General features: G+C 47.6%; 1 protein-coding gene across 1 annotated transcript in view; it reads left to right on the forward strand.

Moving 5' to 3' along the window:
* The first annotated feature begins 234 nt into the window (after window positions 1-234).
* The window catches only part of TMEM132D (transmembrane protein 132D), a 510659-nt gene continuing 497060 nt past the window's right edge, over window positions 235-13833 (forward strand). The window contains exon 1 of the mRNA XM_069497436.1: window positions 235-313. Within this exon, the coding sequence (XP_069353537.1) occupies window positions 235-313 (79 nt within the window). The remainder of the gene's footprint in view (window positions 314-13833) is intronic.

Here is a 13833-nt window from a genome sequence, read left to right on the forward strand (position 1 = left end):
GTTTGCCTGCGCCAGCGTTACTCCGGAGAGCAACTCGGGACCCCGCGCGATTGTCGCCTCCCGACCCGGCCATGGCCTGGCGGGAGGAGGGCGCAGGGCGCCGGGGCTGCGCGGGGCCCTAGCCGGCCGCGTCTCCGTCAGCCAGCCGCGCTCCGGTCCCCTGGGCATCGGGACCGTCTCTTCTTCGCCTAGACGGCGCCGGGGAGCAGAGGACCTGCGCTCCGGCTCTCCAGGATGTGCGCCTCTGAGATGGGGACGCTGTGGCACCATTGGTCCCCTGTGCTTATCAGCCTGGCAGCCCTATTTTCCAAAGGTGAGGAGGCCGCCGCCACCCGGGCCTGGGACCAACTTCGCTCGGAGTGTGTGGGAGTGAGTGTGTGGGAGAGAGTGTGTGTGTGCGTGTGTGTGTGTGTGCGCGCGTGTGTGTGTGCGCGCGCGTGTGCATGTGCGCGCGCGCGCGCCCGCGGGGGGCAGCCAAGGTCCTTGCTGGCCCCTTGGCCGCAGGTGCTTCCCCTGGAGGACTTGCGTGGGGGGGCCCTAGGTGAGGCTGCAAAGGGACGAGGGGGAAAGACACTGTTTCCAGAGGGCCTTTTAAATAAAGGGAGGGGTGTGGGTGACCCCTGAGGGGACAGGTGGCCTCCAGAGGGCTGAGCCCGCTGTCAGGGGAGCCGGTTGAGATGACCAGGAAGATTCCCGGAATTTGGAGTTGACTTTCCCTGCTGGCGCTGACCTGTTCGGAAATGGTAACAATTTCCGAGCGCTCCTGGAGTAGGGGGTGCTAGTCGCTGCCTGGCGGGCTGCTGAACATAGGGCCTGGGGGTCCGCTCTGAAGCGGCAGCCCTCGGTCCGCCCAGGGTCTGGGCTGTCGCCTTCAGTAGCTGGTGGCAGCCCCACGGGGTGCAGGAGGAGTTTCGGCTGTAACTTGTGACCCGAGGCAGCCCAGCAGGGCCTGGCCTGCAGCTTGCCGGTGAAGGCAGGAGTTCCCCTGTCGCCTCTGTCAACATCCCTGCCTGTCACAGGAAGAGCAAGTGGGGAAGCCCCCAGGCAGGCATTGCTTGCAGAGAAACTGTTTGATTTGCCCAGGAGATTGTGGAAAGGACCCCCAATTCCTTCTCCTTATTGACCGGGGCTGTTGATTTGTGTGTGGGGCTGCCACCAAGCTCCTCTCTCCTGTAGAGAAATCTACTGGGAGGAGAGTGGAGCTCCTCAGCCGTCTCCAGAGTGTGCTGGAAATACCCTGTACGCATATTTTCCTGCGAAGCGTTGGAGAGGAGGTCTCTCCTGGAAACTTCAAAGCCAATTATCATGCACAGAATCTTTTAATTACATGAATTCTCTTTCTCTGATTTCTCCCGGCATCACCGGGGTTGTGCTACTTTGGCTCTGATAATAGATTGAGACAGCTCACTTGTTGGGTTTTTGTGCTGGTACGATCGAGGAAGAGGAATTTATGTTCACCCTGCTCTGCTGTCTTTGAAGTGCAGTTGAGATGGGCTCACATCTCCTAATGATGAGGTGGAACAAGCCCAAGGACCAGAGCTTCTGGGATTTACGATGAGACAGGAAATCAAAGAAAAGGTTGATGAATCTGATGAATCCAACTCAGGCAGACATAAGGTTAAAAAAGAAAGGAAAAAAACAAAAAAAAAAAAACAAAAAAACAACCTTAAATCCACAGAAAGAACAGCTCAGCTGACTTGAATACTGCTACCAGACATGTGTTTTTATTGGTTGTCACTTGGTTTTATAATAGGTATAGACTGCTCTGTTTTTATGCTGCAATAACCAGGTTTTATTAAGAAAGGTAGAGCACAGCTTTGTAAATATGACCTAACTGTTGTGTTTTCTCAGTTATGTACCTGGTTCTGCTACTGATTTCTTTACGAGACTGAGCAGTGTTGAAGAGAACTGTATGTCCCCTGATATTTTTGAAGTTTTGCAAGTGGAAACACTGAAAATGTCCTTAAATGAGGTACTCTGTGCTGTGGAAGCCTGTTTTCCAGGTGTGCAAAAATCGGCTTGTGAAATGACACTGTAAGCACAGTGAGTGACATAGTTTGTGTGTTGAGTTTGGAGACTCAGCCAGATAGTTCTCAAGTGAATTGGTTGTGGCGGGGGAGGGGATGGGTGTATGCCTACGTAATGAGTGCGATGCTCACCGTCTGGGGAATGGACACGCTTGAAGCTCTGACTCGGGGCGGGGGGGGGGGGGTGGAGGCATGGACAATATCTATAACCTAAACTTTTGTACCCCCATAATATGCTGAAATAAAAAAAAAGTGAATTGGTGATGTGTGGAGACTTCATACGGCCATTAGCTGGGTACGAACACATGGCAGGTAATTCAGTGATTATTCACAGTATGTCAAAGAACAAGGAAGAAATTAACACCCCTAATGTCATCACATTGTGTGAAATGGAACCTCATGGTGCAGATGTAATTTATAAACTCAGGGACAACTCAGTTCTTTTCCCAGTGTGTTCATGTTACCTCCCATCTAAGAGTCCCTGACCACCTGAAAGCTCTAAACCAGCTGGAAATCAAGTATGGACGATATTTTAAAGGATTTTAATTGGGAGTCCACATACATCCAAGGTGCCCAATTTGTTTAGGGCTGATTGAAAAATAATTATTATCAAATATTAAATTATCTCCTTCAGCAAATTGTCTTTCCCAATAGGAATCCTTGGATGAAACAAAATGCACATTTTAATACCAGGCTAATGTCCTTGTGCCCTACACGCGTTTAAATTTCATGAGCAGAAAATGACTGGTCATAGAGAAAAACCGCCCTCTTATAGATCTTTTAAAAAACAAAAATAAAATTTCATTGCTTACACTTCTATGCCCTTGGGGCCTCGGAGCTATGGTATGAAACAAAGTTTTACCAGCAACCTTGTCCTATGGTCCCAGACTTTTCTGGAGAATGGTCTTTATCAATAATTGTCAAGAGAGCTCGTGTCTTATGTTTAAGATCTAACCTTTGTTGGAAACTTGTCATGGGTCACAAGCCTGCAGATGAGTTTTAACACAGTGCTCTTAACTTCCCGAGAGGGGGCAGGCATGTGGAGGCTGGGTGGAGAAGAAAAACTAATGGGAAGGAGATTGGAGATGGGCAGAGAGCAAAGTGATTGTTAAAATCGAAATCAAGAAGGTTGCCATGTGTAGGTCGCCCTGTCCCTACCCTCACCTGCATGTACCTCTCCAGTTACGTTCTCTCTTGCAAATGCTGGTGGGAAGCAGACGCTCAGAGACCTGCTGTGCTGGTCCAGGAGCTGTGGCAGTGATGTGGTCCCTGCACCCAGGGCTGAGCTGGCCGCAGGCTCTGCCCGCCTCCCGCCGCGGGCAGCCACCTTCCTGAAGGGCTTCCACGTTTAGGGCTTCTTGGCGGCAGAGCACCGCCTCTCATTTAGGGAATGTTGTTCTCCAACAGGCCTGCGGTGCAACAAGCTCCCCACAGAGCGATGCCTTCTCCAGGGGTCAGGGGCTTTCCAGGGGGGGAAGGGAGCAAGTTGGGGGGTGCATGTGTCTGTGAGAAGGGGAGAGGGGAGTGGGAGGCCGACTTTATCGTTTACCTCCAAACTCTGTCAAAACTAAAAGGCTGAAGGACAGAAGGCCATTAAGGTTTGTTTTCTCTGAATTAAAGCATTGAATAAAATTATGATTATATTAAAATGTATGCATAGAAAGGTAGAATTCAAAGTTTGAGGATCTAATTAATTTAGTTTCATTCTAAATGCCAAGAAAAAATGAATAAACCATACAAAAACTCCAAAAATGTTTTATTGTAGAAGCTTATACTCTCCTGTATTTCTAATTAATTTATCCATTTATCCATCATCCATTTATTTATCCAGTCATTATTATCCACTCATCTATCCATCCATTTATTCATTCCACAAATATCAAAGGCCACGTGCTTTCAGTGGACACAGAACTCCTCTGCAGGGACTATTTTCAGGTGCCATGAGGACATGGGGTCTGGTACCAGTGGGTACCTAAGTGCCAGTCTCTGTAGGAGTCAGAGAGCCACACACCGTAGCTCCACTGCTTTAAGCTGAAGGCTCCAACCTGGGCAGCCCCGTAGTCATCCTCCCCTGTTCCTCTCTCTCCTGGGCTCCCTCATTCCCTCCCCTTCGCTGCTTGATAACACGACTTCCTTCTGAGGGCAGTGCAGTGCTCCACACCATGCTGGTGCGGGGAGTGCCGCGGTGAGAGAAGAACCCTCGAACAGATGTGGGTGCCGCCCTCATGGGACTCGCAGCTCATGGGGAGATAGAGAAAAATGTCAGTTACACAAAGGGACCTAAACTTAGCACCGTGACCTGTGCTCCGAGGACAGAGCAAGTACCTCTGAATGCAGGTACGTCGGCATTTGCCTTAGAGCAGTTGGGAAGACTCCCCTGATCTGGAAGATGGGCTGCTGTGAGCTGGGTGGAGGGGGGATGTGCAAGAAGAGGGTTAGAAGAGATGCTGGGGTGAGAGAGCCGCGGAGACCGCGGTGCTGCAGGAAGGCAGCGGGTCGAGTGTGGCCACAGGGGCCAGGGCTGGGCTGTGCTCAACGCTCTCTTTTACCCTCAAACTGTGCAGGTGGATGATGAATCCCGTGTCTCTCTTTCGTACGCTGTGTTGAGGAGCTATGTCATTATTGTAAAAGTGGGAGACAGGGATGGATTTGAACTCACACACAGAGCATGCGAAGTGTTCTGTGGCTGCTGTAACAAGTTGCCACAAATGCGGTGACTTGGAAATTTATCCCCTTGTAGTTCTGCGGGCTGAAGTCCAAAGTCAGTACCACGGGGCTGAAATCAGAGTCTGTGGGAGGCTCTCAGGGGTCATCCTTCCCTGCCCCTTCCAGACCCTGGAGGTTATGATTTGTGGCCTTGTCACTCAAACCTCCAAAAACAGGGTCCTCAGAGCTCTCTCTGCTCTGTCCTCACGCCACCTGCTTTTCCCTGCGTCTGTGTATAAAACCTCCCCCTCCTCCCTCTTAAAAGGATACGTGTGATTGCATTTCCAGCTCATCCAAATAATCCAGATAATCCCCCATTTTAATTTGGTCACATCCTCCCCCTCTTTTTTTTTTAATTTCCAAATAAGATGTCAAACAGTCACAGGTTCCAGCGATTTGGACGTGAATATCTTTTCGAGGGGCACATTTTTCTGCCTTCCACGAGATTGACATCCTAAAACTATTTTCTGTCTCTTCTTCTAAAGTTTAAGTTCCTCTAGGGGCAACAAATGTGTATTTTTCCAGCTTCAATTTCTCTCCAGTATTTAGGATGGCGCTTTGGACATTGCAGGGGTTCGATAAAATTTCTAAGTGTGCTTATGAGAATGTAAGTTATTGCCTGAAGAACCTTCACCCGGCAGTAAAACGGCTCGATGCTGTCTTTTTCTGTAATTCAAAGTCCTGCAGGAAATACTTTGGACAATAATAATACCAGCTAATTTTTTGAGTAATGGTTGCGTGGCAGAACTGTGCCGAGTGATTTATGAAGATAATTTTGGTGAAGGTGCAGTCAAACCTCATGGGCTAGATACATACTGGGGCAGAAACGGAAGCGCAGAGAAGTTAAGTAACTTGTCCGAGCCATGACATCTGCGAAGGCAGGGAGGGTCTGAAGTCTGGTGCTGTGGCCACACCACTGGCCCTTCTGCGACTTCTCATGATTATATTTAATAACTAAGAGCTAAGCCATTTGTCAGGCAAGAATTACAAGTGAGGGCTTGCTGAGGGTGGAGTGCAGAGAGGTTTCCATTTGAGTTTTTAGCCTAGAGCCTAGTATATAGTTGACCCTTGATATTTATTGAACAAATGAATAAATGAATGTCTTGTTACATAGTTTTCTCAGCCTTCATTTTCCAGAGGCAATCAGGAATAACAGCTGAAAGGGATTATGGACATATAGATTTAATTCCAAGACTGGCAGGAAGGTGGGAGAGGTTATCAGATGGTGTGAAATGTGCGTGGCTGTCTCCTAGGTCAGGCTCCTCGAAGTTCTTCTTGAGGAACTTGCCTGTGTACTCAGTGAACTGTGGTTCATGATCACTGCCGTGCGTGGAGTCTCAGCCAGGGGAGACCAAGATGCCACCTCTAGTCTTCCGGGATTGAAGGAGTCGGTGCCACTGTAGTGATTGCTGGGAGATTGTGCAGAATGAGGAGGAAACATGTAGAATGAAGGCAAATAAATATTGTTCCCATTTGCAGAAGGAGGATGCTGGATTTTGTGAACGTATGGATTGGTGAGTTTGGCTTTTGGTGCCACGCAGCAAGCGTGACTGGATTGGGGAACTATTCTGGGGCCTCTAGCACAAGGAAGAGGAAATCAGGTTGGATTTGCAAGATGAGATCAACGACTCAGAATATCCTTCTATGACTTTTGTCATTTATTTAAAAAAAAAAAACTGTTTTAGGAAGAGTAAGAGTGGCCAACAGCTGGAAGCCAGGTGCTGCCTTCACCTCTGCTCTTTATTTTATTTTAATTAATTTATTTTTTTATTTCAGAATATTATGGGGAGCAAATGTCTAGGTGACGTATGTCTCCTTTGCATTGCCTGGGTCCCGGCTACAAGTGTGCCCATCCCCCACACAGTGCACCTCTGTTCTTAAACGTTTGTATTTGGGGGTTCGTCACCCAAGAAGGCTCCTCCCAGACATTATTTAACAATTGTTGAGGCAGGAAAGCCCTTGAACTTAAAAAATGAACACATTTATGGCATGCATTTGAAAAGAGATTCAAGTCCATTTCCAGAACAGGAAGGATTTTTTTTTTTTTTACTAGTAACCAAGGTAAAAACACGTACATTTGAAAGAGGATTCGAATATCCATTTCTCCCCCTGCAGAATTAAAGTCTATTAAATGAAAAGTGATTCTGATATACATTTGAAAAGACAAGAGGTCACAAGGAGCTGTTAACTCTCAGTGACATGAAGTTGTGTTTTTCACGAGCGTGACATGAAATGGTCACGTTTATGGGCATCTCCCTCAGCAGCAGATTCACTAAGAAGACGTGGGCTGGGTTTCATTGCTGTCGTTTGTTTGTGTTCTGGTCAGAGAAGCCACACTGGTAGGAGACAGGATGCTGGAGTTAGAAGATAGCTCGCTGAGAGTCAGGGTGCCTGGCGTCTCCTAGGATGACGTGGCAGTAAAGTATTTTGACATAAGAACGCAGGCTGGCACCGCCCCGCGCCTGCCCACGTTCCCTGCCACCCCGGAAGCCTCGGGGCACAGGCAACAGCCACGGCCTCTTGCTGCAGCAGAGGGTGCAAGCTTCGATTTCAAAAGCTGATAGCCAACAAAAGAGAAAAGATTTGGAAAAACATATGTTCATGGGCATATGGTTTCTGGGCTTCTCTCTTCTTCTTTCGCTAAGTAAATATTTCTTTTACTGGGGGACAGGGAAGAATAGGAGAATTTATAGAGCAGCTTAGATGCTGGTGTGTTTTTGTGATGCTCTATGTCACTTATTAGATCAATTCCCCAAACAGTATAGATTTGGAGAGTCCTACATGATATCCCCTGGAAAAGAAGCGGGAGCGATGTTTGTGAGAGGTGACAAGGCGGCGTGCCCCAGCACCTGGCCAGGAGCAGCCTTCCCAGGCAGCCGGGAGTGGAGCAGACATGGCGGAGGGAGCCCAGTCGGCCCGAGGGGGCCGTGGCCAAGACCAGGGAGGCGAGGCCGTGGTCTGGGTGGACTGACCACGGGAGACCAGCTGCCATCCGGACACTTGCACAGCCCTCCTGGTTGTCCTGGTCACTCTGAACCTCTTGGAACGTAGAGCTGATCCCTGAAATTTTTGCAGGTGGAATGATTGGGGACAGCATTGTCAGAGCCTTTGTTTTGCTACTGGATGAAACACGAATGAAAATAGAAACTTAGTTCTGTTACATACACATGAAGATCTATATCTGGCATTTACTGGCGTTGGGGACCGAGAGTTGTACTCACTCCAACACTCTTGTCCACACTACGGTAACACGTACCCGGGAGGTGCTGTGCTCAGGTGGGTTCACGGAGCTCGGTGTCTGCAGGTGGTGCGGTGTCAGCCCAGTCCAAGGTGGGGCCTGGGACTCCATCCTCCGTCTTCCTAGGTGTGCGTGCGTAGCAGAGGCAGCTGTCAAGACACATGGAGCCCGTCCACGCTGCAGAAGGGCAGGTGCACGGACAGAACGGGGAAGATGCCACACGGCAGGATTGTGACCCGAAAGATCTCCTGAGGTTAGACCAGCCTAACACGTGAGACCCAGGGGACGCAAGCCACACCCTGACCTTAGGTCCATGTGCACCAACGGGAAGTACAGGAGAGAGGAATTTAGGAGGAACCTGTGCAAAAAGACTTGGGGATTTGTGTGAAAATAAGCTTAATAGGAGTCAGCAGAGTTGTGCATCTGCCAAAGAAGAAAGAACAGAAGCCAAGACCACAAGCGAGATGTGAGCTCTGGGGGTGGGATTTTGTCACCGTTGCTTATAGAGCCTGCAGTCTGGAAGGCCGGAGGCACTAATGAGTGACAACAATCTTTACCATCATCTTTATCTTGGCACCAGTGGGACTCTTCATGTCACATGACTTCCAACAGAGTTATCCCAAGTGACCTCCAGGTCCAGGGTGGGGCTGTTTGAAGCTGAGCCTGATGCAGGGGCTCTGTTGATGCCGCCAGAACCCAGCTCATCCCTCTCTACCTTCTGGCTGCCGCCGTGTCTGCTTCATTCATTGACTGCCCTGGGCCTGGGAAGGGCCGGATGACCGCGTGCTGCGGCCTCGCCGGACGCTGGCGGGAGTGAGGGGGCCTTTTCCCAGATGCTGCAGGTGGAGCCTCGGGGTCAGGTCTGAAGGGCCTGGAAGTCACACTCCCTGCCATCTGCTCACGACAGGGACGGGGTAGTCTGGAGCCGGCGTCAGAGCACCACGGCAGGAGGGCTGGACCCAGGGGAGGGCCAGCTGTGGCTTCCAGATGTGCACATGAAGGCTGAACCGCAACGCTTCACACCGTTATCGTTTATGGAACGAAGAGAGTATTTTCACCATACTGCATTGGCCCTTGTTGCATCAAATCCAGACAATCGTGCTACATCTGGACAACTTCTTTATGCAAAGGGGAAGAATGGAGAATTTTAATTTATTCAGAAAATGAGAAACCGAGACCCCTTATCACAGCGAGAACCGTGAAAGGAGCCCTGTGACTTTGACTTGGAAAGAGGATGACCGCTTCTAAAGACAGGGACGTCTCTCTTTTAACGGAAGGATGTGCCCATCTCTGTGGCTTCAGGACGCAGAAGCACATGTAGCAGAACTCTAGAGGAAGGTCTCCTGAATGAGTGGGAGCCTCGGGGTGGGGGACTGGTTCTCCTCACTCAAAAGAAATAGCAATAGTAATAGTTATTTTATTATCATTTGTTGACTACTCATTTTTGTGCCAGGCAGGCTTCTAAAGGTTTTACTGCTTTCACTCATTAAATACTCATCACTATCCTATGAGTAGTAGTATTCCCATTTTACAGAGGGAAAAACTGAGGCACCAGAATTTGAGATAACTGCCCAAGTGAACAAAAGAGTCCTAAAAACAGGCACAGTATTTATATTTAGAGAAATCAGACCATTTAATGAGCGTGTCAGTTTTGAATGTTGCTGAGCAAAGGCTGCAAGACCTTTTATAGGAATTTTGTAGCTGGAGTTTAAGGATGGGAGGAGAGCGGGAATGGGTGGTCCTGGGTTTTGAATAAATCACAGCATCCACAGGGGCTGCTTGTGGCTGCAGTTAGAGATGGGGAAGTCACAGAGCCTGAGTGTGAAAACACTGTATTTGCGTTTCAATTAAATAATTACTTTGGTCAGTGGAAAAAATTTTATTCAGATTTTACAGTAATGCAAGTGCATTTTTGGAAGGTGTGGAGTGTCCACAAAGGTAATAAGAAAAAAACGGGAGGAGGAGGAGGAGGAGGAGCAAGAGGAGGGAAGGGGGAGGAAGAGGGAAGGAGAAGTACCCTGAGGCCCATCTGTTCGCTCAGACCAAGCCAGAAGACCGGGGAGCTGGGCAATTTGACTCACAGAGTTCTTTAAATTGAATTATACTTTGGCATGAGGTTGTTACCCAGTATTGAGAAACATTCAAGAAACATTTGTAGGGATGTTTTAAGAACACTATTAAGACATGGATTTTTCCCTATTCTAAGAAATGTTGGAAAAAATTTCCTGAGGTCTTAGCTCCAGGAGAAAATAAGCTGTTTATTCTGAGAAATAGTTTATACTCTATCTTACCAACACGGTGAATTGTATAAGTGATCACGTGTTCGTTTTTGCTTTAGCTGCTGGAACTCTCAGAGCTCAATTTGCTATTTATAATATGGGCATTTAAGACATGCGTCCTGTGTATGAGCTTTATCCTTGGCTTTATTTTAGTTTCCTATCCTTGTTCTTTCTCTCTCTCTCTGTCTGCTTTCTTGCCTACTTATTTTATCCCATTGCATGTATTTTTTTGTAAGCTACTTCAAATTATTCTTGAAATGAGAGGTTGAAAGAAACAATTTCACTCCCCAAAGGCAACTGCTTTACCTTTTGATGTAGTTCATTCTAGTTGTTTTTCTATGAATTTTTAAACCAGTCGTGTTTGCTCTCTATATGGTACATATCATTTTTTTCAACTTTTTCTGAGTTTATGGGCTTCTATAAGCATTTCCTCATGTTTACAAAATGTGTCATGAATATAATTTTAATGTCTGTATCACGGTTTGAAAGGTTCTGCCTTTGCTGGACGTACTTTATAGTTTTCTATTTTCATAAGAAATAATTATCTTTGTGCATAATTTTAGTTTCGAGTTCCTTCCTTAGATAGATGCATAGTTGGTTATTCACTGGAACAAAGGTATGGGTTGAGCTTTTGCTTCCAAGTTCCTTCCCAAAACGCTGCATTTTGCACAGGTGCTCGCAATACACGAAAGTATCAATTTTGCTGAACTTGTTGCTCTTGAGAACGGCAGTGTCAATTTCTGCCGCCCCCAACAGCATTTGCGGAGTGCTGCTGTGCCCCTTGAAAACCGTTCAGACGTCTTCGTGAAGAAAGGTAACTGCTCTTTGATGAGGTGGCTCTCCACGCCCTGAAACTCTGTTTTGCTCCAAGTGTGGACCTTTGCTGTATGATGACTTGGCTCTTGGAGGGCGAGGGATTGGAGTGGATGAGGTGACAATGTCTGTGGTCAGGGAGGAAGATCCAGAATGGCGCGCTGCTTGGTCTCCCAGGGCACGCTCTCCGAAGTGGGCCACAGCGAGAGAACGTCCGTGGGCACACAAGGTGGAGATGAAGAGACTCTGGCTTCGAGGCTACGGGGAAAAGAGAAAATGCACTTGAACGCGGAAAGGAAAGGGTGCAATCCAGTCTGCTGGGAAGATGGAACCCCCTAGGACATGCTGTTTGGGCATCACTAGTACGAAATGCGATCAAAGCAACAGGTCTATATTTTTAATTCGGAATGAGGGCTCTTCCCTGATTTTGTGATTTCCACGGAATTCACGAGGCCTCTGCTGCCTAAAGGCATGCGTGAAATATTCACGTTCAGTCCCAGGATCTACTTGGTTCCGGTGTTTTCTCTCCAATAGGGAAAGTCACAGGCGTTGCGCAGCAAGAGTTTGCATCTATTTATCCAACAATTGTTTTCTGGGGACAGATGGTAAATGCAATGAGAGGGGCTCTGGGGACACGGATGTGAGTATGAGATGAACTCTGCCCTCGTGAGATTACAGTTAAATGGGAGAAACTGAGGCACGAACAGTTCGAAGTATCGATGGTAAGCCTTATGATACAGGTATAGAAAAATTCGTTGATTATGTGCTGAAAGGAATTGACTTTACCCTTTAGAACCCTCTTTGCCGTGAGCGTGTTCCTTCTGCATTGGCTGCGGTTTCTTAGCTGATGACGACAGGATCCACCCTGGAAGAGAAGGATTTATTAGAGCGTAGGAGCCAGTGTACAATGTAGATTCTCTGTACACACGAGGGACCAGGCTTTCGTGCTGGGAACAGCAGCTGCCGGGGGAAACCCCCAGCCCTTGTGGGCTCCTGTTCTGCCCCAGTCCTGCCGTTGCTACTGCCTTCCTTCTAGCACCTTCTGGCAGTGCTACCCCAGAGTACCCAGCGCAGTGCATTGTACTTGTAAGAAGGACTGATCTCGTGTGTAGCCACAGCCCCAAATCGCTCCCTGTCTCACTCCACCTTACAGATGGATGCATCTGTTCAACAGGACCTCAGGCAGGTTGGGAGCAGTAGCTTCAAGACATTCCTGCAAATCTAATTGATAGGATTTTATCTTCTTCAATTCATCAAGGTACACGAGAAAGGAACTAGAATTGGTGTTAAAGGTGCCAATCTTCAGTACCTGCAGAAATTCTCGTCTTGTTAAAATTGATTTTTGATACCACTGATGTTGCAAGAAATCATGTTAGAGTATCTCATACAGGTAATTTTTTCATTTTCTATGATAATTCTAGGAAAAGGGGCAAGGATCCTTATTTTGTGTTTCTCACATTCTTTTTCATAATGTGGGCCAATGAAGGACTCGGTGGATAGCGGATTTGATTTTGATTTTTCTGGATAGTTCCTCACTCTTCAAGCATTTTAAAGTGTTCGTGTTCCTTTACAACTAGAGCCCTTCTAGAAGAAGAACTAGTCCGTGTTTTACCATCCTGAAGTCCTGGTAGGACTTGCTGTAAAGAAAGAAATCAAACCAGATCTTCTGTTCTGAGCATCTTTCTTTAGAGTATGAAGCAAAGTGTAAGAGAATCTCCAAGAAACTGTGGATTGGATGGAAGAGTTCCAGCTAGTTTTATTGATTTCAGGAAACACTTTCTAGTGAGGCTATTTTGACAGCAGGTACAAAAGAGTAATCTCGTGTTGCCTGAGGGATATATCAGTTAAACCCGGCCGGCCCGCGGCGATAGGTACACGTCCGTGTCTCAGTGGCTCAATTTCAGAAAGGTTTATTTCTTCTTCACCTGGAGACCATGTCAACCCTCTTCCATCTTGTAGTTATTCCATTGAGAACACACAGCCTTCGAGGTCAGCACAACTGGGGCAGGAAGGGGTGGGGAACCTGTGGCCTGGGGGCCACATGTGGCCTTCTGGATCCTTGAGTGTGGCCTTTTGACTGAATCCAAGTTTTACAGAACAAATCCTTTTAATAAAGGGATTGAATGGCTTCATTACTTGAGCCTGTATCCCATCGGTTACTACTTAGAAAGATGGTCTTCATCTAACCTTGAGGAGGACTGGGAAATATAGAAGAACACATAGATATTTGGGCAACATTAATGGTCTCTGTCAAAAGGGAAAAGGAAATGTATTGGTTCACATAACTGAGATTCTGGAGATAAAAATGGCATCAGGTAAGGCTTGATCCAGGTGCTTAAGGGAGGCCCCAGGGACCTAGAATCTCTTAGTTCTCCTTTCTTAGTTCTATTCGGACACATTGTCCCTCATTGAGGAAAGATGTCTCCCTAGCTTAGGATTACACCTTCTTACCCTGAACTTAGTAAAAAGAAAGAACATTTCTCTTAGTGCTATCAAAGGTCTGGGCCTGCCACATAGCGGCTCACATGGCTCCATGAGGCTTCCCTGAATCAGTCACTGAGCCCAGGAGGATGGGATAGGCTTGGACTGATTGGCTCAAGCTTGGACACTAAGCTTTTCCCTTTAGAGCCCAGAGCGGGAACTCACCTGAATCACTTGGTAAGGAGATGAGGGAAGGGTTATACAAAACAATTTGGTATACTATTACCCAGTGGGTCAATGGATGCTGGGTGGTTAACAAAACAGCAACATTCTACTCTTAGGCTTGCTT

The sequence above is a fragment of the Eulemur rufifrons genome, chromosome 21, assembly GCF_041146395.1.
Source record: "Eulemur rufifrons isolate Redbay chromosome 21, OSU_ERuf_1, whole genome shotgun sequence".
Lineage (NCBI taxonomy): Eukaryota > Metazoa > Chordata > Mammalia > Primates > Lemuridae > Eulemur > Eulemur rufifrons.